The sequence below is a fragment of the Macaca mulatta genome, chromosome 1 (assembly GCF_049350105.2).
Source record: "Macaca mulatta isolate MMU2019108-1 chromosome 1, T2T-MMU8v2.0, whole genome shotgun sequence".
In the NCBI taxonomy this organism is placed as follows: Eukaryota; Metazoa; Chordata; class Mammalia; order Primates; family Cercopithecidae; genus Macaca; species Macaca mulatta.
The window spans coordinates 187,843,206-187,870,526 of NC_133406.1; the positions used below are offsets into that span (position 1 = coordinate 187,843,206).

Genomic DNA, 27,321 nt, shown 5'->3' on the forward strand with positions numbered 1-27,321 from the left:
TCAACTTGGAATTCTGCCATATATCTGTTTTTGGGAGGCCTGCCTCGGCCTCCCAAAGTGCTGAGATTACAGGCGTGAATCACTGTGCCCAGCCAAATTCTGCAATATCGAATGTAGCTTGAATAAGTAGGTTGGCAGAGAGATTTACTAATCTTTCTGGCACACAGATTTTGGCGGGAAACAGTAAATGTAGTGAGAAACAGCTGCCTACAGAAAATTATTCATCAAGAGTTCAGGTACCTTGGCAGCCAGGATGGAAATGATAGCAACTGCCATCCTTTGCATGTTTTGATCCTCATGGTTGCAGAGCCACTGCATGACAAGCTTGGCTGCTTCAAACCTGAAAACACACAAAGGGTTTCATGAATTAATGATGGAGGCCAAGGCACAGTTTCAGAGTTCCAGCTAGGAACTGATGCTACAACTTAAATATGTGAAAAGGCAAGGGAAAATTCCTCTTAACTGGTAGAGAGTAACAATTACACTCAGTGCTTTAGAGATGATGCCGTATTATTAATTCTGACAACATTTTGTAAAGAAAGAAGGGTTTGGAAAATATGATTCCAACTATCTGGCATTTCATCTTCTAGAATTATAACATACTTCTATTCTGTATTTCTAAATTATAGTGATTTCCATATTTTAGTTGTAATTTAAATATTTTCTGGGTTCCTCATAGCACCTAGCACAACAGAAACATTCATTCATTCATTCACAAACATATATTAAACTCTTGCTTTGTGCCAGATATTGTTCTTAGCGCTGGGGATAGAATAGTGAACAAAACAGAAAAATGTCCCTACTTTCATAGAGCTTACACTCTAGTGAGGAAGACAGGTAATAAATTGGATAAATAAGTAAAATGCATAGTATGGTTAGGTACTGACCATATGTTATGGAAAAAAATAAATAAAGCAGAAAAAGAGGATATGAAATGTTGAAATTTTATGTAGGGTGGCTACGGAAGGCCTCATTGAAACTTTTAAGGAAGTAAGAGAGATAACCATATGGGTATTTAGGGGACAAGCATTCCAGGCAGAGGGGAGGGGAAATACAACAGCCCTGAAGTGGGTATGGGCACAGAAATGTCAACAAATAGCATGGAGGTCAGTGAGGCCAAAGCAGAGAGAACAAGGGAAGAGTTCTGAGAGAAAAAGTCAGAGGTAATAGAGGCACCAGATCACATAGAGTCTAGTGTATTAGTCCATTCTTGCATTGCTATAAATAACTACCGGAGACTGGGTAATTTATAAAGAAAAGAAGTTTAATTGGCTCATGGTTCCACAGGCTGTAAGGAAGCACAGCTGGGAAGGCCTCAGGAAACTTGCAATCATGGTGGAAGGCAAGACTGGCACATCCTACATGGGTGAAAGAGATGGAAGGGCAAAGCCAGAGTTGCTACACACTTTTAAACGACCAGATCTCATGAGAACTCTATCACCAGACAGCAGCAGGAGATGATGCTAAACCATTAGAAAACACCCCCATGATCCAATCACCTCCCACCAGGCCCCACCTCCAGCACTGGGGATTACAATTCAACATGAGATCTGGGTGGGGTCACAGAGCCAAACCATATCATTAAGGAACTGGCTTCTACTCTGAATGAGAGGGAAAGTCATAGAAGGCTTCTGAGCAGGAATATGACATGAGCAGGACTACTCTATCACCTGTCTTTAGAATAAACTCCAAGAGGGCAATGACAGAAGCAGGAGAGTAGTCCTGAGCAGTAATTCAGGAGAGAAATCACTTTTAGTCTACTCCAAGTGGTAGAAACAGAAGTGAAGAGAAATGGTTGAATTCTAGATACATTTTGAAGATAGAGCTGGATTTGCCAAATAACTCAATGTGGGATACAAGGAGAAAAATCAAGATGAGGTCAAGGAATACATCTGATTATCTTACCCATAGTTTCATCCTTAAGACTCAGATCAAATATCACTGCCTTTGAGGTGGTTTCTTTGACATGTTTATCACTGCCTTCTTAGCTCCTTAGTACTTTAGGTACAGCTGTCAGAGATCCACAGTCATCTGCAGACTCACTTGAATCCCTATTTGGCCTGTGCACTCCTTGAGGGTGGGGACTATATATTCTATTTAGCCCTTTATGCCACACAATCAATACAGTGATCGAAATATAGTGTTTAATATATGTTGACTGAATGATTATTTTCAGGTAGATTACTACTCTACAACTTCCCTTAAAATTACTATTACCTTCTTTCTGTTTCCAAGGCCATTTCTGATTAGGCCCATTACTTGTATTCTTCTACAATATATTCCTAATTGGCTTCCCTGTCTCCACTGGTTTCCAATCAATGTGTGCCTGCACATTAGAAATAAATAAACCTCTGGCCAGGCGTGATGGCTCACACCTGTAATCTCAGCACTTTGGGAGGCTGAGGCGGGTGGATCACAAGGTCAAGAGATAGAGACCATCCTGGCAAACATGGTGAAACCCGTCTCTAATGAAAACACAAAAAATCAGCTGGGGGTGGTGGTACATGCCTGTAGTCTCAGCTACTTGGGAGGCTGAGGCAGGAGAATCACTTGAACCCAGGAGGCGGAGGTTGCAGTGAGCTGAGATCATGCCACTGCACTCCAGCCTGGATGACAGAGCAAGACTCCATCAAAAAAAAAAAAAAAAAAAAAAAAGAGAGGGAGGGAGGGAGGAAGGAAGGGAGGAAGGGAGGAAGGGAGGGAGGGAGGGAGGGAGGGAGGGAGGGAGGGAGGGAAGGAAGGAAGGAAACAAATAAACCTGTCTGAGGACTTAAGTATGATGTCACTCCCGTACTCACAGCATTCTAGGACTTTAGCGTGGGGCCATATCAAGCTTTTTTCCTGCCTACCCTATGCTTTCTGCAAAGTGGATTGTTCATTAGTCTTCACACATGCCCACAAGTATGAGGTAACACAGGCTAGTGGTAAAGTGTAGAGATTCTCCAGTCAGTTCTGGGTTTGAATTCTAGTCCTACTTAATGTTAATGATAACAATAAAATAAAATAAAATAATTTTCTCATGTGAGGCAATGTAGTCAAGTTGTTAAGAACATCATACACTTTGGAGTCAGCCTGGATTCAAATATCAGCTCCACCACTTATTAACTTTTTGTTTGTTTTTGAGAAGGAGTTTCACTCTTGTTGCCCAGGCTGGGGTGCAGTGGCACAATCTTGGCTCCCTGCAACCTCTGTCTCCTGGGTTCAAGCGATTCTCCTGCCTCAGCCTCCTGAGTAGCTAGGAGCTGCCATCACACCTGGCTAATTTTTTGTATTTTCAGTACAGACAGCGTTTCACCATGTTGGCCAGGCTGCTCTACAACTCCTGACCTCAAGTGATCCACTTGTCTTGGCCTCACAAAGTGCTGGGATTACATGCATGAGCCACGCGCCCGGTCTAACTTTGGGACTCTGACCAAATTCCTTAACCTCTCTGAACTTCAATATTCTTATCTGTAAAATAGTAATAAAAACTGATTCCAGGCTGGGCGTGGTGGCTCACACCCATAAAACAATTCAACCAGCTCTCATCTTCAAAGCAACATAGCATGGATGAAAAAATGGAGGACCTGGAGTCAGACTGAATTTAAATCTAGACTCTGCTACTTACTATCTTATTACCTCAGGCAAGTTACTAATCCTTTCTGTGTCTCTATTTCCTCATCTGAAAAATGAAGATCATAAGAGTAATGATTTCACAGGATTTTTCTGAGGACTGAATAAGCATACATAAAACACTTTGGCACAACGCCTGCCTGGCAGTAGTAAGTGCTTCATACATGTTAGTTTTTACCATTTTTATCTCAAGTGCCATAACAAACATGAAATCCTTAATGATCATCAGTCAGACAGAATCTTTCCTTCCTTGTGTGGGGGCCCAATGCATTTCATTAACACCTCTTCTATGAAAAATTATGTCTCATGTAATATTCATTCATTCATTCATCCATCAATCCATTAAATATCCACCCAGGCACTAGAGACAAAGTGATGAACCAATCATAGCCTCTGACCACAAAGAAGGTCAATTCTAGCACAGTACATTTGCTAGATGAGAGGTAGGCAAACTATACAGCCTGTGGATCTGGCTGCCTGTTTTGTAAAGTTCTGTTGGAACACAGCAATATCCATTTGCTTATATATTACCTATGGCTGCTTTTGAGGGACAACAGCAGAGTTAAAATAGCTGCAACAGAGACTCTATAGCCCATAGGCCTAGAGTATTTATAATCTAGCCCTTTAAGAATAAACATTAAGGAGTAGAATATAATCTTTAGGAGAGTGACTATGTCTTTCCTACCTAGACTTTGTTACAATGATGAGCACAGAGGTTCAATATTTCCAAAATAAAATTAGCAATCTACATGAGATATATGTAGTTATATTTTCATCCAAATTGCTTATTTCAAATAAAAAAAATCACAGTAAAATTGCTGCTTGAAGGCCAGGCGTGGGGGCTTATGCCTGTAATCCCAGCACTTTGGGAGGCTGAGGTGGATGGATCAGCTGAGGTCAGGAGTTCAAGACCAGCCTGGCCAACAAGGTGAAACCCCATCTCTACCAAAAATACAAAAATTATCTGGGTATGATGGCACATGCCTGTAATCTCAGCTATTTGGGAGGCTAAAGCAGGAGAATCGCTTGAACCCGGATGGCAGAGGTTGCAGTGAGCTGAGATTGTACCATTGCACTCCAGCCTGGGCAACAAGAGTGAAACTCTGTCTCAAAAAAAATGAAATTGCTGCTGGAGAAACATACTTTTCATTAAATAATGAGGTATAAATTTCCTTTTCAAAATGCCATCATGAAAAAATTATATTTTAAGACCAGGCATGGTGGCTCATACCTGTAATCCCAGCAGTTTGGGAGACCGAGGTGGGTGGATCACTTGAGGTCAGGAGTTTGAGACCTGCCTGGCCAACATGGTGAAATCTTGACTGTGCCAAAAAATACAAACATTGGCCCAGCGTGGTGGCACATGCCTGTAGTCCCAGCTACTCAGTTAGCTGAGGTAGGAGAATCACTTAAAACCAGGAGGAGGAGGTTGCAGTGAGCTCAGATTGCACCACTGCACTCCAGCCTGGGTGACAGAGTGAGACCCTGTCTCAAAAAAAAGAAAAAGAAAAATTATGTTTTAAAATAGTAAAATAAAAAAACACTTTTTAAGCTCCAAAATAACATCTTAGAAAATAAAGGTCCCCTTAATATTTAATGGAATCTAGATATATGGCCTCCCTTAACTGCTCCTTAAAAAGTTTCTTCCATAATTCAATACCAAATAATGATAAGAATAAGAGATATGTTCCCAAAAAAAAAAAAGAAAAAAGAAAAAAAGAAAAAACACTGGACCTAGAATTAGAAGACCTACGTCTTTTTTTTTTTTTTTTTGAGACAGAATCTTGCCCTGTCACCCAGGCTGGAGTGCAATGGCATGATTTTGGCTCACTGCAACCTCCACCTCCCGGGTTCAAGTGATTCTCCTGCCTCAGTCTCCCGAGTAGCTGGGATTACAGGTATGCACCACCACACCCGGCAATTTTTTGTATCTTTAGTAGAGACAGGGTTTCACCAGGCTGGTCTCGAACTCCTGACCTAGGGATACTCCCGCCTTGGCCTCCCAAAGTGTTGGGATTATAGGCGTGAGCCACTGCACCCAGCCAGACCCGCATCTTTCTAACCTTGCGGTTATTAGTCACAAAGCCCTAGTCAAGACAATCTCTATATATGTCTTAGTTTTTTTATCTTTTGAATGGGGATAATAATGCTCATAGCTTACAATATTATGTGGATATCTTGAAAACTATAACCAATATAAATTCCTAAGCAAAGGACAATGGGTCAATTTGCTATCATGAATGTCAAAGCACTAAATTAAAGAAAGTAGATTTAGCATTCTACAAAATAACCCTCAATTCTATCTACTCAATTAATCTTATAAAAGAGATATCCTAAACGGTAAGAAATGATCCAAGACAGATTTCTAACATTCTGGTTTGCCCCACATTAAGTTCTAGAACTATCACTTGCCTGTTAAATGGAACATCTTGAAGGATCCGGTCACTGCAAAGTGAAAGGAGGCAATTCTTCTGTAACTAAAAAATCAAAGGAAGAAAAAAAATCCTAAATAAAATATCACTTTGTTATCTTTGAACCAAGGTAGCTTATATATATATATATAAAGAAGACTGATGAAACACCAGTTATTTCTTTTTTTTTTTTTTGAGACAGAGTCTCGCTCTGTCGCCCAGGCTGGAGTGCAGTGGCCGGATCTCAGCTCACTGCAAGCTCCGCCTCCCGGGTTTACGCCATTCTCCTGCCTCAGCCTCCCGAGTAGCTGGGACTACAGGCGCCCGCCACCTCGCCCAGCTAGTTTTTTGTATTTTTTAGTAGAGACGGGGTTTCACGGGGTTAGCCAGGATGGTCTCGATCTCCTGACCTCATGATCCGCCCATCTCGGCCTCCCAAAGTGCTGGGATTACAGGCTTGAGCCACTGCGCCCGGCCAACACCAGTTATTTCTTACAACCTTTATCTGCCCCCCTAGTATTGTAAGGCTGACTTCCAGGAGACCCATACAAATTTAATTGTACCTTTTTTTTTTTCCTTTTCCATTAGATGAGAAATAGGGCAATAAATAGGATAACTACAGCTAATCTCCTTGTTTCTGGTGGCCTATGAAGTAACCTTGTCTTCTGTATTTTTTGAGGTACAGAGAATGACAAAAACAGTGGCTGAAAGTTTTACCTGTTGACATAGAATCAAAGAATATAGACGAGCCTGCTTGGAAGACTCTAACATAGTGTACACGGGGGGTAGTGCTCTACACATTGGCTTCTAAAGAGTGACTGATAGACTTGGCTCTATCTTTTAAACAAAGTTTAGACCAGCACAATTAAACAAGAGTAAATGAAAATATGAATAATTACTTGACACAGTCAAGGTGCACCATCATAATAGAAAGGTGATTCAAGTTATTCCTGTGAAGCAAAATAAGAAAATAAGTGTGGGCTTAAAAAAAAAAAGTCATAGTATATATATACTACCAATTTTTTTTTTATTTGGACACATGGCTTTGATATTTTTTAAAGGCTTTAGTGTACAACTGGAAGATTTCTTACCTAAAGAAGACTTAATGTAGGGAATTCAATCATAGAAGGCAAAAGTCAGATTAATGGGATATATACAGCTAGTCAAGAAATAGAAAAACATATAAAATGAACACCCTATTTGCTTCATGGAAGATGTAGAAAGATTACATAATAGAAGAAATGGCAGAGAAAAGGCAAAGTGGTAGTAAATCCCAGGTGAATGATACGGAATGGGTTAGGTACAAGTGTAATTAATTAAGAGGTTTCTCAGGAAGTTTTATATTCATCTCAGATGGTCAAGGTGCTAGGACAGACTCTGCTTGAGGATCCATTTACCTCCCCTAAAATATGAATCATAATCTGGCAGATTGATTAGTGGCATAACTTTCCTCCTTCACCATTTTTCTCCTCCCAAATAAACACAATAATTTGTACAAGATCCATAGAAGTAAGAAAGGCAATAATGCTATTCTAATTACCTCCGCTTAGAAAGCCCATCCCTCCTGTTCTTTTAGCTGGAAAACGCCTAATTTTGCTTCACAATTCAACTCAGGGCAGAGATATTACCTAATTGAGGAAGACTTCTTAATGTTTTTTGCTTGTTTGTTTTTGAGACAGGGTCTCGCTCTGTCACCCAGGCTGGAATGCAGCGGCACAATCATAGCTCACTGCAGGTTCAAACTCCTGGCGCTCAAGTGATCCTCTTGCTTCAGCCTCCCAAAGTGCTGGGATTAAAGGCAAGCTACAGTGTACAGCCTCTAATTTTCAAATTGTCCTAAGTGCCCCTCCTGGGCTCCCAACAGCACTTGTTTCTCTCAGTACTTGCTACACTATGCTACATTATGTGTTCCTATATCTGAATGCTTAGAACTCAGTACAGGTGCACACAGTCTGAATTCAACAAAGCGCTAAGCTTAACTGAACTAATGGCTAAATTAATAACAGAAGATAAATTTCACCGACTGCACTTGAAAAGCACCACAGGCAGAAATGGAAAAGAGGAAGACTTCTGCTGTAGTCTTCAATTTCCGCCCAGCTAGAGTTTTGATTTTGGGGGCTACAGTCTGAACTATGCAAGTATTCAGGAATTTTCTTTAAATTTTTTTTTTGGTTTGTTTTTAAGGAATTCAATGTGGAATCAAAATTTCCTGTGCTGGCATTCATCAAATCTGGCCCTAATCTGGTCATCACTGGCCTCATCCTACACTGCCCTTCCTACACTCCAGTCACACGCAACTTGCCCTTCCTGGAATGCCTGCACATTCACATATAGGTCCACTGTTTTTCTGCTTTTCTCCATGGGAAATCTTTTTCATTTTTCAAGATGTGAGTCAATGTCACTTCCCCTTTGATATCCTGCCTGGTACCTTGTCCATACACCAATCCAGGTGGCAGAATTAATCATTCTCAAGTTTCTGTAGCACTTAGTTAAAATAGCTGAAGACAATTTACATAATAGTTTACTGTATTTGCATTTCCAACTAATAGGTGAGTTCCCAGGGTTTGTTTTTTTTTTTTTTTTTTTGAGACGGAGTCTCGCTCTGTAGCCCAGGCTGGAGTGCAGTGGCCGGATCTCAGCTCACTACAAGCTCCGCCTCCCGGGTTCACGCCATTCTCCGGCCTCAGCCTCCTGAGTAGCTGGGACTACAGGCGCTGCCACCTCGCCCGGCTATTTTTTGTATTTCTTAGTAGAGACGGGGTTTCACCGTGTTAGCCAGGATGGTCTCGATCTCCTGACCTCGTGATCCGCCCGTCTCGGCCTCCCAAAGTGCTGGGATTACAGGCTTGAGCCACCGCGCCCGGCCTGTTTTTTTTTTTTAATTGAATTGTTTTTAAATGTTTTTACTAAATAAGAAATACAAAAAAAAAAATTTACAAAATATATGTAGGCATAAGGCAGTGCTTCTCAAACTTTAATGTGTACACAAATCACTTGGAGATCTTTATAAAATGATTCTGTAAGTCTGGGCTCTCGAGATTCTGCCTTACTAACAAGCTTGTAGGGGATGCCAACACAGCTGGTTAGCAGAACACACTTTGAGTAGCAAGAGTGTAAGGAATAACAATACAGTGAATACTACCACTGTGTAGGTGTACCTACCACTCAGTTTCAGAAAAAGAATCTATTACCAATAGTACTATTAGCAAGCCCCATTTGGCCCCCTCTTTTCCCTCTCATTTCCCCTCAGAGGAACTACTAGTCTAAATTTTGTGTTTAACAGTCCCTTGCTTTTTATCAAAACATGTATTTATATTCCTAAATAATGTGCCATATAGTTTTGCAAGTTTCTGAACTGCAAGTAAATTGAATCACATGTATGTACTCTTCTGCATTTTTAATACCCAACTTGTAATTGAGATTGATCAAGGTTGTCATCTGGAATTGTAATTCATTCATCATTCACTGCTTTTAAGTATTCTGATGTGTGACTAAACACAGGCTGATGGACATTTGGTGTTTGGTGTTTCCAATTTGTTATCATTATACACAGTTACACAGTGCTACTGTGAACTTCTTTTTTTTTTTGAGATGGAGTTTCACTCTTGTTGCCCAAGCTGGAGTTCAATGGTGCAATCTTGGCTCACTGCAACCTCTTCCTCCCAGGTTCAAGCAATTCTCCTGCCTCAGTCTCCAGAGTAGCTGGGATTATAGGCGTGTGCCACCACGCCCGGATAATTTTGTATTTTTAGTAGAGGTTTCTCCATGTTGGTCAGGCAGGTCTCAAACTCCTGACCTCATGTGATCTGCCCGCCTCGGCCTCCCAAAGTGCTGGGATTACAGGCGTGAGCCACCACGCCCGGCTCGAACATTCTTTTTTGTTTGTTTGTTTTGAGACAAGGTCTTGCTCTGTTGCACAGACTGGAGTGCAGTGGCTGAATCACAGCTCACTGCAGCCTTGAGTGCTTGGCTCAAACAATTCCTCCACATATGGATTTAAATGCTTTTAGGCATGTACTCTTTAGGCTCCTGAGTAGTTGGGACCACAGATGTGTGCCACCGTGCCGGGCTAATTTTTTTTATTATTTGTAGAGACAGGGCCTCACTATGTTGCCCAGGTTGGTCTTGAACTCCTGGGCTCAAGTGATCCTTCTACTTCGGCCTCCCAAAGTGCTGGGATTACAGGCATGAGCCACCATGCCTGGCCTACTGTGAACATTGTTTTTAAAAATATATAACAGCTTTATTGAGATACAGTTCATGTACCATACAATTCACCTATTTAAAGTGTACAATTTGATGGATTCTAGTATAGTCACAGAGTTGTGCGACCATAACAATTTCATCATCCCAAACATTTTCATCACCCTAGAAGGAAACTCAATACCCAATACAGTGACTTCCCATTTCCCCCACCCCATTTCCTAACCTTATTTATTTTATATGCATCCTTTCTCATTTTTCCCTGATCAACTTTGCCAATGAGTTTTCAATATTATTAAATATGTTTGAAGAATCAATTCTTGGAATTATTGATCCTCTCTAAAATAATGGTATGTTTTTTATTTTATTAATTTTTACTTTCATCTTTGTTATTCCTTCTACTTTCTTTGGGCTTATTCTTTTGTTGTTTCTCTACCATAGGCAGACTTATTTATAGCTCCTTTTTAGTAAGAATGTATCTTTGGGGAGGAAGTCATAGCTTTATACTAGGAGTCTTCTGTCTGATGGGCTTCCAGAGGCCATGACAATCAAAGCCTAAATTTCATCTAGTTTGGCAACTGCCCTCAATGAGGGAAGCCAGCTTTAATGATCCACTCACCAATGTGGTTTGCCATTTTTACTTGGTTTTGGGCCTCTGAGTATTTTTTACTAACTTGCCAACTCAATGGTCAATTTCAAATGACCTAAAAAAAAAATTTTCAGGGCCGGGTGAGCAGGCTCACGCCTGTAATCCCAACATTTTCGTAGGCTGAGGTGGGCAGATCACAAAGACAAGAGATTGAGACCATCCTGGCCAACATGTTGAAACCTCGTCTCTACTAAAAATACAAAAATGAGCTGGGTGTGGTGGCAGGCGCCTGTAATCCCAGCTACTCGGGAGGCTGAGGCAGGAGAATCGCTTGAACCTGGGAGGCGGAGGTTGCAGTGAGCTGAGATTGCGCCACTGCACTCCGGCCTGGCAACAGAGCAAGACTCCGCTTCAAAAAAAAAAAATTTAAGCAACATTTTTAGTATTCATCCTGACAGGTTACACCTTCTACCATACTGCTAGAAATGGAAAAGACACGTCTTAATCATTTCTGTATCCCAGCATTTGATAGTGCCTAGCCCAGAAGAGATCCTCTGTGCCTATCTGTTGAAATGATCACAAACTCAAGATCTAGGAGGAAGATGAGTTTTATATGGCTTGTACTAGGTCCCCCAATAAATGGATTTAGGTGATTTTAGGCATGGAATATACTCCTTTGGTGTCCACTTCTCTGTTTTCTTACACTCAGTCATACCACAGCCTCCAAAGGCATTTGAATTTGAAGCCTTGGTCTATTAAACTTGGTCTATTAAACTATTAAACTGTAGGAGATGAGTAGAAGACACTACAAGGACTATTTGAAAAGGAATTCACATAAGCTTACCTGCTGGTGATTGGGAAAATGTTCCATGGCTTTGAGTAGCAAATGGGTCACATCAGCCAGGAGTCGGACAGGCATTCCTGCAGCAAGATCCTGCTTGGTTAAGTTAAATACACAGGCGCTTGCAGCCAGTTGCACTGGCAAATTCATAGGGTGGTTTCTCATCCCAGTAACCACAAGCTGGAAAAAAAAAAGAGTCCTCTTAATTCACCTTATAAATACAAGCCCTCTTCACAGAGTAGCATTATTTTGTTGGTCTGTAGTAACTTCAAAGATGTCGTAAGTTTCTTTTACATCCTCATGTGCAAACAGCCTAGGATATAGCAAGTTACTCACAAATAGTTCCAGTCTACCTCATCAAGGCAGGTATTCAGCTATTCATATCTAGAGGTTTTCTGTAAAGCTAATAAATCTTTTCAACACAGGTCACTCATCTTTGTATTTCTTTTCTTTTTTTTTTTTTTTTTTTTTTTGAGACAGAGTCTCGCTCTGTCGCCCAGGCTGGAGTGCAGTGGCCGGATCTCAGCTCACTGCAAGCTCCGCCTCCCGGGTTCACACCATTCTCCTGCCTCAGCCTCCCGAGTAGCTGGGACTACAGGCACCCGTCACCTCGCCCGGCTAGCTTTTTGTATTTTTTTTAGTAGAGACGGGGTTTCACCGTGTTAGCCAGGATGGTCTCGATCTCCTGACCTCGTGATCCACCCGTCTCGGCCTCCCAAAGTGCTGGGATTACAGGCTTAAGCCACTGCGCCCGGCCTGTATTTCTAAGACCTACTTATGGTGCCTGTTACATGGAAGGCAGTGAATAAATTCTCACTGACTTGAATAGAGCATAACTTCATTCTCAAATCTCAATCTTCAGTTCCTTGAGAACACTGCTGAGGTTAGAGTGCAATAAAATCCATTCACTTCCCCTGGCCTAGACAACTATTTCTCACTTTTTCCTCTGACCTCAAACCCCCAACGAATCCTTCCCATTCTTCACTATCAGCTGAAGATCTTGCTTTCAACTACACTAAGAAAACTGCCAGCCTGGGCAACACGGTGAAACCCCATCTGTATAAAACAGTGCAAAAATTTGCTGGGTGCCAGGAGCGGTGGCTCACACCTGTAATCCCAGGACTTTGGGAGGTCAAGGTGGGTGGATCACAAGGTCGGGAGATCGAGACCATCCTGCCTAACATGGTGAAACCCTGTCTCTACTAAAAATACAAAAAATTAGCTGGGTGTGGTGGCAGGCACCTGTAGTCCCAGCTACTTGGGAGGCTGAGGCAGGAGAATGGCGTGAACCTGGGAGGCAGAGCTTGCAGTGAGCCGAGATTGCACCACTGCACTAGAGCCTGGGCGACACAGTGAGACTCCATCTCAAAAAAGAAAAAAAAAGAAAGAAAGAAAGAAAAAACAAACACAGAAATTAGCTGGGCATGGTGGCGCATGCCCGTAATCCCAGCTACTTGGGTGGCTGAAGCAGGACAACTGCTTTAACCCAGGAGGCAGAGGTTGCAGTGAGCCAAGAGCACACCATTGCACTCAAGCCTGGGTGACAAAGGCGAAACTCCATCCTTCTCTCTCTCTCTCTCTCTCTCTCTCTATATATATATATATATACACACACACACACACACGTGCGCGCGCGTATATATACACACACACACACATACATATATGAAGCTGGGCATGGTAGTGCATGCCTATAGTCCCATCTACTTGAGAGGTGAGGTGGGAGGATCGCCTGAGCCCTGGGAGGCAGAGCCTGTAGTGAGTCATGGTTGTGCCACTGTGCTTCAGCTTGGGGACAGAGTGAGACCCTGCCTCTAAGGAAAAGAGAAAAAAAAAAAAGAAAAGAAAAACTGAAGCAACCAGAAAAGAATTTCAGATTCTCATTACCACATGTATCCTACTTACCAGCATACGTATATATACATCACCTTCCTGCCTGCTACCATAAGGAATCTTTTGGGGTCCTTTGTAAAACAAATCCCTCCATGTATATGTTAGATCATTATTTTCTTGTCTACTGAAGGGAAGCTTTTCACCCCTCCTACTCCTATATCAATTTTTTATTCTGTACTGGATCATTCATATCAGGATATAAACAAGATACATTTTTCCTGTTAAAAAAAATCAAAACATTCCTCTTTTAATCTCACTTACTCAAACAATTACCATCTTTTTTCTTTGCTCTCCTTTGCAGCAAAATTCCCTATAAGAATTGCCTTGGCCAGGCATGGTGGCTCATGCCTGTAATCCCAGCACTTTGGGAGGCCGAGGCAGGTGGATCACTTGAGATCAGGAGTTCGAGACCAGCCTGGTCAACATGGTGAAACCTTGTTCGTCTCTACTAAAAATACAAAAATTAGCCGGGCGTGGTGGCGGGTGCCTATAATCCCAGCTACTCGGGAGGCTGAGGCAGAAGAATCGCTTAAACATGGGAGGCGGAGGTTGCAGTGAGCTGAGATAGTGCCACTGCACTCCATCCTGGGCAATAGAGTGAGACTCAGTCTCAAAAAAAAAAAAAAGGAATTGCCTAGGCTAGGTGTAGTGGCTCATGCCTGTAATTACAGAACTCTGGGAGCTCAAGGCAGGAGGATCACTTGAGGTCAGGAATTCGAGACTAGCCTGGGCAACACAGCAAGAACCTCTCTCTACAAAAAATTTTTAAAAATTAGCTTGTGCAACATAGTGTGACCCTGTCTCTACAAAATTAGCCAGGTGTGGTTGCATGGGCCTGTAGTCCTAGCTACTCGAGAGGCTTAGGCAGGAGGATTGCTGGAGCCTAATAAATAAATAAATTTATTTATTTTTTAAAATTTTAAAAATTAGCCAGGTGTGATGGCACACACCTATAGTCCCAGATGTTTAGGAGGTTGAGGCAGAAGATTGCTTGAGCTCAAGAGTTTGAGGTTGCAGTGAGCTATGATCGTGTACCACTGCACTCCAGCCTGGGCAATACAGCTAGATCCTGTATCTTTAAAAAAATAAAATAAAAGTGGCTCACTCCTATAATCCCAACACTCTGGGAGGCCAAGGCGGGAGAATCACTTGAGCCCAGGAATTTGAGACCAGCCTGGGCAACATAGTGGGTCTCCGTCACTACAAAAAAAAAAAAAAACAATAATAATAACAAATTTTAAAATTCAGCCAGGCATGGTGTTATACGCTTGTAGTTCCAGCCACTCTGGAGGCTGAGGCAGGGGGATCATTTGAGCCCAGGAGGGAGGTCAAGGCTGCAGTGAACCATGATCATGCCACTGCACTCCAGCATGGGTGACAGAGTAAGATGCTACCTCAATAAATAAATAAATAAATAAATAGCCTATATTCTTTCATTTATCTCCGAATCATTCTCTGAATGTCTGAATGAATATTTCAGATCAAGACTAGAGATCTAGTCCTTTGTTGCTCAGTTCACAGTAATCAAAACCAAAAAAAAAGGGCCGGACGCGGTGGCTCACGCCTGTAATCCCAGCACTTTGGGAGGCCGAGGCGGGCGGATCACAAGGTCAGGAGATCGAGACCACAGTGAAACCCCGTCTCTACTAAAAATACAAAAAATTAGCCAGGCGAGGTGGCGGGCGCCTGTAGTCCCAGCTACTCGGGAGGCTGAGGCAGGAGAATGGCGTGGACCCGGGAGGCGGAGCTTGCAGTGAGCCGAGATCGCGCCACTGCACTCCAGCCTGGCCAACAGAGCGAGACTCCGTCTCAAAAAAAAAAAAAAACAAAACCAAAAAAAAAGACAATTCATATACGAAGTGCCAACATCCTCTGATATATATAAAAGGAGTGATAGGTGTTGGTGATAATATCCTAAGGACTAAAATGTTACTGGTTCCTACCCAAGCACCTCATTCTCAGAATTTAAGGTATGTAGGATGTCAAGTTGTGGCTCTGCCACTGACTTATTATTACTTAATGTCACAGAACCTCAATTTCATAATCTGTAAAACAGAAGATAAAACTCATCTCTTGGAATTGTGCCCACTAAACAAGGTGGCAAATATAATATAGTCCTATGCTCATTGGTTTTCAAAACTGAATGTGCATAAGAATTACCTTGGAATTATCTTGGGGGCTTATTAAAATGCAGATTCCTGTGCCTCATCTAGCCCTACTGAATCTAAATTTTGGGGGGTGGGGATTACAAATACCTTTTTTTTTTTTTTCAGACAAGGTTTCACTCCTGTCACCCAGGTTGGAGTGTGGTAGCATGATCTCGGCTCACTGCAACCTCTGCCTCCCAGGCTCGAGCAACTCTCCTGCCTCAGTGTCCCACGTAGCTGGCACTACAGGTGTGTGCCACCACACCTGGCTAATTTTTGTAGAGATAGGGTTTTGCCATGTTGCCCAGGCTGGCCTTGAACTCCTGAGCTCAAGTGATCTGCCTGCGTTGGTTTCCCAAAGTACTGGGATTACAAGGGTGAGCCACCATGCCTGGTCACAAATATGCTTTTTAAATAAGCAATATCCTAGACTTGTAGTGGTCAAAGGACCACTTTTTTTTTTTTTTTTTTTTTGAGAGAGTCTTGCTCTGTTCCTCAGGCTGGAGTGCAGTGGCATGATCTCGGCTCACCGTAACCTCGGCCTCCCAGGTTCCTCATGCCTCAGTCTTCTGAGTAGCTGGGATTACTGGCGTGCACTACCACGCTCGGCTAATTTTTTGTATTTTTAGTAGAGATGGGGTTTCGCCATGTTGGTCAGGCTGGTCTAGAACTCCTGGCCCCAGGTGACCTGCCTGCCTCAGCTTCCCAAAGTTATTATAGGTGTGAGCCACTGTGTCCTGGCCCAAAGGACCACATTTTGATAAATGTTGCCCTAAGCATTCAATAAAATTAAGAAATCTCCTTTCTTGCCCTTCAAAAGCTGTCTTGGTTAAAATAGCTGGGTGCTGTGATGTACACCTGTAGTCCTAGCTACTTGGGAGGCTGAGACAGGATTGCTTGAGCCCAGGAGTTTGAGGTCTGTGAACAGCCATTGCACTCTTGCCTGGGGAACACAGTAAGACCCTATGACTTAAAAAAAAATTTTTTTTAACTTAATTGGGGAGTAATGTAAATCAGTTAAGAATGCACAGTAGGTTCTAAACAGCATGGAAAAGTGCCTTGTGGAATTCCGATATCTGCTTGCTTTATTTCTCTCTTTCTTTTTTTGTATTTTTTAATACTTTTTGTAGAAATGGGGTTTTGCTATGTTGCTCAGGCTGGTCTCGAACTCTAGGGCTCAAGCTACCCATCTGTCTCAGCCTCCTGAAGTGCTGGGATTACAGGCATCAACTACCACACCTGGCCCAATATTGTATTTCTAAAAAAATCTATTTGGGAAACAACATAGGGTTAATATACAAAACAGTGTCCTGATCCCAGTCATATACTTTCATTTTCTACAGTAGCTGGTGACAAAATATCATGGTGGTCACTGGTTTTAGGTAGATAAATATGTACAAGACATTTATATGCTTAATGAGACTACTATAAAACTTCAATAACATTGTACAACTATATTCTCTCTCGTTTGTGGCTAATAATTGAAATCACACGTCATCAATCATATTATAAATAATAAAAAAAGACTAAATGCAAATTTTCTTTTTTCTTTTTTTTTTTGAGACGGAGTCTTGCTCTGTCGCCCAGGCTGGAGTGCAGTGGCCGGATCTCAGCTCACTGCAAGCTCCACCTCCCGGGTTTACGCCATTCTCCTGCCTCAGCCTTCCAAGTAGCTGGGACTACAGGCGCCCGCCACCTCGCCTGGCTAGTTTTTTTTTTTTTTGTATTTTTCAGTAGAGACGGAGTTTCACCGTGTTAGCCAGGATGGTCTCGATCTCCTGACCTCATGATCCGCCCGTCTCAGCCTCCCAAAGTGCTGGGATTACAGGCTTGAGCCACCGTGCCTGGCCCTAAATGCAAATTTTCACCAATTTTCTTCAAAAAATCATCTGCCCAGGGAAATAGTTTCAAAAATTTCATATCCAGTTTCTTATTCTTACCTTTAAAATTTCTGGCTTTGTTTTTTCCATCACATGAGTCAGACTAAAAAGATGAAATAGAGCTTCCCGAACAAAGAATGCCCGTTCACTGTAACGCTTCAGTGCTTCTGCAATCTGAGTTTCATTGGCTTCTCCAGACACCTGTGAACATAACCAGATTAGCTTTTAGAATTCTCTCTCTTTCTCTATCTAAATATCATTTGTGGCCAGGTGTGGTGGCTCATGCCTGTAATCCCAGTACTTTGGGAGGCCAAGGTGGGTGGATCATGTGAAGTCAGGAGTTCAAAACCACCCTAGCCAACATGGTGAAACCCCATCTCTACTAAAAATAAAAAAGTTAGCCAAGCGTGGTGGTGCACGCCTGTAATCGCAGCTACTCAGGAGGCTGAGGCAGAAGAATTGCTTGAACCGAGAAGGCGGAGGTTACAGTGAGCTGAGATCGTACCACTGCACTCCAGCCTGGGCAACACAGCAAGACTCTGTCTCTAAATAAATAAATAAATATAATTTGTATACATGGCATCTAGGATAGTTATGTAAAGCTGGAATCAAATAAAAATGATTATACTTTCCAATCTATCCAGATTAGTCATCTTAAAAAGGTGTATTTTTCTTGAAGAGATGTATATTAGATAAACTCAGAACCTAGCATAAGACCATGGGTGAAATTTTCTGTATTATACCTAAAATAAATCCCAAGATATTTAACACTATTTATAAGGCCCTACCACTTGATGAGGATCCTATCTGCCTCTTACTCCTCTCCCCCAGCTCACAATGTTTTAGCTATATACCCCTTTTTTCCTCATCTTTCCGTAAGTCAAGCTTTTTCTCAGTAAAACACCACTCATACAATGTCCTTTCTGACTGAAAACTTCCTTTCTCTCTTTGCCTGACTAATTTCTACTCATTCTTCCTTATTCAAGTTAAGGACACTTTCTTAGAGAAGTCTTTTTGAGCCACTGATTTAAATTAGGTCCCCTGAAACATCTCTTTCATAGCTATCATAATCCCCCACTGGATTGATCTATTCACCATTGTACCCCAATAGCTAGCATTATGCTTGGCTCAGAATATGTACTCCATAAGTATTCATCAAATAAATGTATCCATTAATTTCTCCAGATTTATCATGCTCCTTTTCAGCACCAAGAGGTTCTGTTTAAACTTAAGTCTTTCTAGGGATTCCTAACATAAAAGTATATTATTTTATTTTATTTTATTTTAATTTTTTTGAGATGGAGTCTTGCTCTGTTGCTCAGGCTGCAGTGCAGTGGCTCGATCTCAGCTCACTGCAAGCTCTGCCTCCCATGTTCACACCATTCTCCCGCCTCAGCCTCCTGAATAGCTGGGACTACAGGCACCCGCCACCACGCCCGGCTAACTTTTTGTATTTTTAGTAGAGACAGGGGGTTTCACCGTGTTGGCCAGGATGGTCTCGATCTCCTGAACTCATGATCCACCTGCCTCAGCCTCCCAAAGTGCTGGGATTACAGGTGTGAGCCACCACGCCCGGCCCAAAAGTATATTATTTTAAGATAATATATTTATCTTAAAATGTGGTTCATGTGCCACTGGGCAACCAAATATAGGTAACAGAAAGTGGCTCTTTATAAAAATAATCCAATTAGTAAGAGAAAAATAAATGATTAAAATATCACCATAATTCTGAGTGAATTGATAGATCTAGCTACTAAGTGTCAATAACTGCTAACATCACAGAAAGACAAACTACTAGATATTTATGTACCTCATAATGTAAGAATACAACACCTAAGGGTCTGGCCAAAGGGATAAAACGTTAAGTCTAATTAAGCCTCCAAATCCAGCTACCAATTTGCAGAAAATAAGAGGAAGATGCACCATTAGTATACAATCAGCAAAATCCAGGCTGGCAGAGTGGCTTATATCTGTAATCCCAGCATTTTCGGAGGCTGAGGCAGGAGGATCACTTTAAGCCCAGGAGTTCCAGACCAGCCTGGGCAACAAAGCAAGACCCTGTCTCTACAAAACAGCAACAAATACAATAAAATCCAGACTTAGGGAAACTCTACAAATCATAATGATAGATTCTTCAATAAACAAATTATAAGGAAAAGAAAGGGATGGAGGAGGAACCTATAAACTAAAAGATACTCAAAAGACATCAAATTGTTTTAAATGGGCAAGATTATCCAGGTGCCTAAATAGCTGGGTCATAAAATTATGAAGAAATGAAAGGACATGGCCAGGTGTAGTGGCTCACACCTGTAATCCCACCACTTTGGGAGGCCGAAGTGAGCTTTGGGGTAGCTGACAAAGTTCTGTTACTTAACCTGAGTGATGGTTTCAAGTGTGTCCACTTTTATTTCAACTTAAGCTACATAATTATTTATCGTCTTTGTCTCTGTTTTATTTTACAATAAAGTTTTAAAAAATGCCAAAAAATGTCATTCAGAGAGACTATCTCATAATAAGGGGAAGATTTAGTCTTTTTTGGCAGTAACATTATACAGTGTGACACAAAAGTAATCAAATATTTTAAAAATATATTACTCAGTAACAAAGTTTTATATAAACATATAATATTCAGCCAGGCAAGATGGCTCATGCCTGTAATCCCAGCACTTTGGGAGGTAGAGGCAGGAGGATCACTTGAGCCCAGGAGTTCAAAACCAGCCTGGGGAACATAGTAATACCCTGTCTCTATAAAATAAAATAAAAATCAGTTGCGTGTGATGGTGCATGCCTGTAATCCCAGCTACTTGGGAGACTGAAGTGGACTGCTTGAGCCCAGGAATTTGAGGCTGCAGTAAGCCATGACTGTGCCACAGCACTCCATGATGGGCAACAGAGTGAGACTCTTGATTATCAAAAAACAAAAAAGCCTATAATACTCACATTGGAATATGCAGCTTTGAGGAAATGAAGGGATGTATCATGGCTGACATTTCAACCATTAATAGGATATGCTACAAGAGTCTGAAATGAATTAGACTACAGTATTGATATGTGTCACATGACGCAAGGGCACATATTAAGAATTTCTAAGATTGTTGAAATAATAATAAAAGTTTCTTTACTTCCATTACTTCATGTCTTTTCTTTTTTTTTTCCTTTTTTTTTTTTTTTTGAGACGGAGTCTCGCTCTGTCGCCCAGGCTGGAGTGCAGTGGCGCAGTCTCGGCTCACTGCAAGCTCCGCCTCCCGGATTCACGCCATTCTCCTGCCTCAGCCTCCTGAGTAGCTGGGACTGCAGGCGCCCGCCACTACGCCCGGCTAATTTTTTTGTATTTTTAGTAGAGACGGGGTTTCACCGTGTCAGCCAGGATGGTCTCGATCTCCTGTCCTCGTGATCCGCCCGCCTCGGCCTCCCAAAGTGCTGGGATTACAGGCGTGAGCCACCGCGCCCAGCCCTTTTTTCCTTTTTTTTGAGACACGGTCTCGCTCTGTCGCCCAGACTGGAGTGCAGCGGCAGGATCTCAGCTCACTGCAACCTCTACTTCCTGGGTTCAGGCAACTGTCATGCCTCAGCCTCCCGAGTAACTGGGGTTACAGGCACCTGCCACCACGTCCGGCTAATTTTTGTACTTTTAGTAGAGACGGGATTTCGCCACGTTGGCCAGGCTGCTCTCAAACTCCTGACCTCAAGTGATCAGCTGACCTTGGCCTCCTGAAGTTCTGGGATTACAGGCATGAGCCACCACGCCCGGCCTCCATTACTTTACTTCTTTAAATGCTTTTTAAACTTTCTATTCATGTATAACATATTTACACAAACTGGTTTGGACTACATATTCACATACACAAATGGGTATTTAATAAAATTTTTCAAAGTGTTCAGTTCATTGAATCACCCAGAACTTTTTCTTATAAATTCAAAAAAAACACTGAAATGTGAAATGAGAAAAAACTGTAAGAGGGAAATATAAAATAATCTAAATCAGACTTTATTCTTCCTTTACCCACATTTGGTTGGTTCCAACAACTTTATAAATCTCTTAAGTGAAATATATTCTCAAGTTACCTTGAATATAAAATTAAAGAACTTTTGTTACTGGAAGAATGTTAAACACTCTAAGTCAATTGCTTTTTTTTTTTTTTTTTTTTTGAGACACAGTCTCTCTCTATTGTCCAGGGTGGAGTGCAGTGGCACAATCTCAGCTCACTGCAACCTCCACTTCCCGGGTTCAAATGATTCTCCTGCCTCAGCCTCCTAAGTAGGTGGGACAACAGGCGTCTGCCACCACGCCTGGCTAAATTTTTTTGTATTTTTAGTAGAGGCGGGGTTTTCACCATGTTGGCTAGGCTGCTCTCCAACTTTTGGCCTCAAGTGATCCGCACACGTTGGCCTCCCAAAGTGCTGGGATTATAGGCGTGCTCTGAGCCAATTTTATTGCATATATATATATATATATATATATATATATATATATTTTTTTTTTAGACAGAGTTTTGCCCTTGTTGTTCAGGCAGGAAATCAATGGCACGATCTCAGCTCACCACAACCTCCACCTCCCGGGTTCAAGAGATTCTCTTGCCTCAGCCTCCCAAGTAGCTGGGATTACAGGCATGCACCACCACGCCCAGCTAATTTTTTTTGGATTTTTAGTAGAGACTGGGTTACTCCATGTTGGTCAGGCTGGTCTCCAACTCCCAATCTCAGGTGCTCCGCCTGCCTTGGCTTCCCAAAGTGCTGGGGTTACAGGTGTCAGATGGGGTCTCACTATGTTGCTCAGGCTGGTCTCAAACTCCTGAGCTCAAGCAATCCTCCCACCTCGGCCTCTCAAAGTGCTGGGATTAAAGGCATGAGCCACTACGCCTGGCCAAAAAATAATTATGTACCTTCACTGCATGTTGATTACTGCAGTTTTTCAATACAGCAGTCTGACTTCAAGGGAGAGATCTAAGTTAAGACACAAATTTAGGAGTCATTGCATATAGATTTAAGGACTGAGGTACAGAACACTCCAACAGTCAGAGGCCTGGAAGATGAGGAAGAACCAACAAAGGAAACTGAGGCTCAGTAGCAAGACAAGTAGGAAAAAAAAAACAAGCAAGTATGATACCCAGGAAGCTAAGTTTTTTTTTTTAAAGGTATCTCAGGGAAGAGCGAAAGATCAACTGTGTCAAATACCATTTTACTTTGGGTCAAATACAATGAAGACTAAGAACTAACATTGGGTTTAGCAGATTTTTGATGTTCTCATGAGTTGGGAGCCACAGCTTGGGAGATAATCCAAGTGGATTAGGTGGCCAACAAATATAAGAATTCTAGTTGTGGAGAAATGGAAGGTTCAGGAAACTGATGGTGACAGATGAGAAAACTGAGTAGGGAAATAGTGAGAAGAGAAAATCGAGTGCAGAAATACTGATGACAGAGCTGGAAATTCTATGGTAAGAAAGCCAGGCTAGGCTCAGGGGCTTACACCTGTAATCCCAAAAGTGGGAGGCCAAGGTTGGAGGATCACTGAGCGAGAACCCATCTTTACAAAAACACTAAAAAAAAAAAAAAAGGCCAGGCGTGGTGGCTCATGCCTGTAATCCCAGCACTTTGGGAGGCCAAAGCAGGCAGATCACCTAGGTCAGAAGTTCAAGACCAGCCCAGCTAACATGGTGAAACCCCATCTCTACCAAAAATACAAAAATCAGCTGCACATGGTAGCAGGCACCTGTAATCCCAGCCACTCAGGAGGCTGAGGCAGGAAATTCGCTGAAACCCAGGAGGTGGGGGTTTCAGCGAATTTCTGTGAGCTGAGATCGCGCCACTGTACTCCAGCCTGGGTGACTGAGCAAGACTCCATGTCAAAAAAAAAAAAAAAAAAAATAGCCAGTTATGGTGGCACTTGCTTGTGGTCCCAGCTACTCAGGAGGCTAAGCCAGGAGGATCCACTCAAGCCCAGGAGGTAGCGGCTGCATGAGCTTGTTCATGCCACTGTACTCCAGCCTGGGTAACAGGGCGAGACCCTGCCTCTGGAAAAAAAAAAAAAAGTTATTTTAAAACAGTGATTCATAAGTTTGGCTGGACACTGCAGTCATCTTGAAGCTTTAAAAAACAGTGATGCCTGTGTCTCACCTCTCTTCCTAATACAGTCTTTGCACATATTATTCTGTCTGCTGGGAATACTGTCTACTGAGCTACTCACCCTTAAGATCTCCACTCATTCATCAATTTCTCAGAGAAACCAGGCCGGGAGTGGTGGCTCATGCCTATAAACCTAGCACTTTGGAAGGCCAAAGCAGGTGAACTGCCTGAGCTCAGGAGTTCGAGACTAGCCTTGGCAACATGGTGAAACCCTGTCTCTCCTAAAATACAAAAACTTAGCCGGGTATGGCAGTGTGTGCCTGTAGTCCCAGCTACTTGGGAGGCTGAGGCAGGAGAATCACTTGAACCTGGGAGGCGGAGGTTGCAGTGAGCCAAGATCATGCCATTACACTCCAGCCTGGGTGACATCTTGATTCCATCTCCCAAAAAAAAAAAAAAGTATTTATGGTTTAAAGCATATATCTATAAAAGTATATAAGTAAATAGGTATAAATATAAAAATGTATTTGTAATAATATAATCACCACTCCCATTAGGTTAAGCTACTTGGAGGCAGATCCTGTATCATTTTCTTTTCCTTTTTTTTTTTTTTTGAGATGGAGTCTCACTCTATCACCCAGGCTTGAGTGCAGTGGCACAATCTTGGCTCTCTGCAACTTCCACCTCCTGGGTTCAAGAGATTCTCCTGCCTCAGGCTCCCGTGTAGCTGGGAATATAGGCACATGCCACCATGCCTGGCTAATTTTTGTATTTTTAGTAGAGACGGGGTTTCACCATGTTGGCCAAGCTGGTATCGAACTCTTGACCTCAAGTGACCTGCCCATCTCTGCCTCCCAAAGTGTTGGGATTACAGGTGTGAGCCACCACACCCAGCCTCATTTTCATTTTTGAATCCCAAGCTCTATCAAATCCAACTGATGTTTGTTAAACTAAATTTAAACCATTAGGCATGAGAAATCTTAGGAAAAGCAAAATTCTACCATTTCTACAGTAGAGATCTCCTTAGAATACTTGATCTCCCACTAGGTATTCAATTCAACAAGCGGTGTCCCCAGTTTCTCCGAAGTTATCCATTAAAAACAGTATATGTAGCTGGGCGCAGTGGCTCACGCCTGTAATCCCAGCACTTTGGGAGGCCAAGGCAGGCAGATCACAAGGTCAGGAGATCAAAACCATCCTGGCTAACACAGTGAAACCCTGTCTCTACTAAAAATACAAAAAATTAGCCGGGTGTGGTGGCAGGCACCTGTAGTCCCAGCTACTCGGGGGGCTAAGGCAGGAGAATGGTGTGAACCCGGGAGGCAGAGCTTGCAGTGAGCTGAGATGGCACCACTGCACTCCAGCCTCGGTGACAGAGTGAGACTCTGTCTCAAAAGACAAAAAAACAAAAAAAACAGTGTATGTAAATGGTTCAAAATATCTAAACATTATCATCGTAAGACAACCTATTGTTTATCCAGGACCTACTATGTGACTTGCACTTTACATAGATTATCATTAATCTTCAAAATTCTGCAAGGTAAGAATACCATGTATTCTACAAATAAGGAAATAAAAACTTGAAGTGACATCATAGCTTGTCCTGGGTCATGAAGCTGAAATTTTAATTAGGACTCTAAAACCTTTCAACTATATGAGGCCCTGTTTCATGAACATGTTCCATATATTATAGACATTCATCTTTAACGCAGTCTTATGCAACTAAGATATTGGTCAGCCTGACAGAATAATATATTTTTAAAGTCTAACCTTCAAATGTCCTTCGCCTGTGAGGAATTCAGAGTAACCAGCATCAGTAGCCAGCAAACCTACAAACTGCATGCTTGGACGTTGTTGTATAAAGGCTTCAACAGCTTTATCTGTCACGTGCTTTCTCCCAGAAACATCCAGAGAAACAAGGTTGGGTAGGATGTCTTTTTGTTCCAGTAAGCGAAGAGCTATGTCTGATGTAAACTGTTTATCATCTGAGATATCAAGATGATTCAGATGTTTGAGTTCCCGAACTACATCCAGTATCTGGGTGGTTGTCATTTTTAAACATTTCAAGTGGTGCATGGTTAGAGACTTGAGTCGGTCTTTGCAGGCCAGTAGAGCAGTGATGTCTGTGATCGAGGTGTTAGAAATATCCAAGCTCTCTAATCTTGGCAACGAGGCAACTTCAGCCAGGTCTTCATTGTAAAAGAGAACATTGGTGATGCTTAAAGCTCGAAGGCCAGAAAGCCGGCTAAAGCACCGCTCGTAAGGATCCTCGAGGGAGAGAGTTAATGAATTCAGCACCAGGCACTGGAGATTCTGCTGGATCCATTTGTTACTGCCAAGTCCACTGATAATGTCTGTAATTGTGATATCAGCATTCACACCTGTGGCATCAAGTTCCACTAACTTGTGATGGCAGAAGGCTTTCCGGAAAGCAACAGCAGAAATCTTTGCTTTGCGAATGCAGGCTCGCTTTAAGCGCATCTGGTTGCCCCTAAAAATACCCACAGTTCCATCATTCAGTAGACCTGTGGAAAAACAAGCAGCACTTTAACTTCAAAAAACAGCTAAAGAATAGCTAAAATTTCCATCACACTTTACATTTCCAAAGTGCTCCCACGTAACAGTATCTTGTCTGATAATCACAATTCATTTAGGTGAGAATATTATTGTTTACAACCTGTAGATGAGTAAACTGGGGCTCAGAGAGTGGCTTTCCAAGATCACAGGGCCAGCAAGTGGCAGAGTCAGGACTGTGGCAGACATTATTGATATCCACTAACATCTGGTTCTTACCTTACCAGACAGACAACTACATTTCCCAGCCCATCCCTGGAGTTAGCTGGAGCCATGTGCCTAGTTCTGGCCAATGGACTGTATGCTGAAGCACCTGAGAGCCAGTGCATGATTTTCCATGCTGTCTTTTCCTGCTATGACAAATGAGGAGCCTTCACGTTCTAGAGAGCATAGTTTTATGAGGAGGAACCCTCCATCAGTTTGGACCCTAGGGTAACCACGAAGCAGAATTCTCTATGGACTTGCAGAGTTATGTACCACAAGTGAGGTAGAAACCTTGTGTTAAGGTATTTGATTTGTTAGCAATACATTTCTAGCCTATCCTTTAAATTCCCTTAACATATTATTATACAAACAAATATATATACATATAATATATTTAGCATGCACTTAATGCCTTGTAATTCATTAATAAACCACTAGCCAGATCTCAAACCTTATTAAAGTGATCTAGGCCTGGGAAACATAGCGAGACCCCATCTCTACAAAATAACTGAAAACGAGTTGGGCATAGTGGTGCATGCTTATAGTCCCAGCTACTAGGGAGGCTGAGATGGAAGGATCACTTGAGCCCAGGAGTTTGTGGTTATAGTGAGTACTGCACTCCAGCCTGGGTGACAGAGTGAGACCCTGTCTCTTTTTTTTTTTTTTTTTTTTTTTTTGAGACGGAGTCTCGCGCTGTCACCCAGGCTGGAGTGCAATAGCCGGATCTCAGCTCACTGCAAGCTCCGCCTCCCGGGTTCACGCCATTCTCCTGCCTCTACCTCCCGAGTAGCTGGGACTACAGGCGTCCGCCACCTCGGCCGGCTAGTTTTTTGTATTTTTTAGTAGAGACGGGGTTTCACCGTGTTAACCAGGATGGTCTCGATCTCCTGACCTCGTGATCCGC

General features: G+C 42.3%; 1 protein-coding gene across 8 annotated transcripts in view; it reads right to left on the reverse strand.

Moving 5' to 3' along the window:
* Positions 1-27,321, reverse strand: part of ZYG11B (zyg-11 family member B, cell cycle regulator) — a 98,683-nt gene that overhangs the window by 27,262 nt on the left and 44,100 nt on the right. For all 8 annotated transcript variants that reach the window (XR_013401869.1, XR_013401870.1, XR_013401871.1 and 5 more), the window contains 5 exons: positions 25,410-26,164; positions 17,637-17,777; positions 11,660-11,836; positions 6,025-6,089; positions 241-340 (listed from right to left, as the gene is read on the reverse strand). Coding sequence is in view for 5 of the 8 variants with exons in the window: in XM_077956561.1 (XP_077812687.1) it covers positions 241-340; positions 6,025-6,089; positions 11,660-11,836; positions 17,637-17,777; positions 25,410-26,164 (1,238 nt within the window). In the remaining 3 variants the exon portion in view is untranslated. The remainder of the gene's footprint in view (positions 1-240; positions 341-6,024; positions 6,090-11,659; positions 11,837-17,636; positions 17,778-25,409; positions 26,165-27,321) is intronic.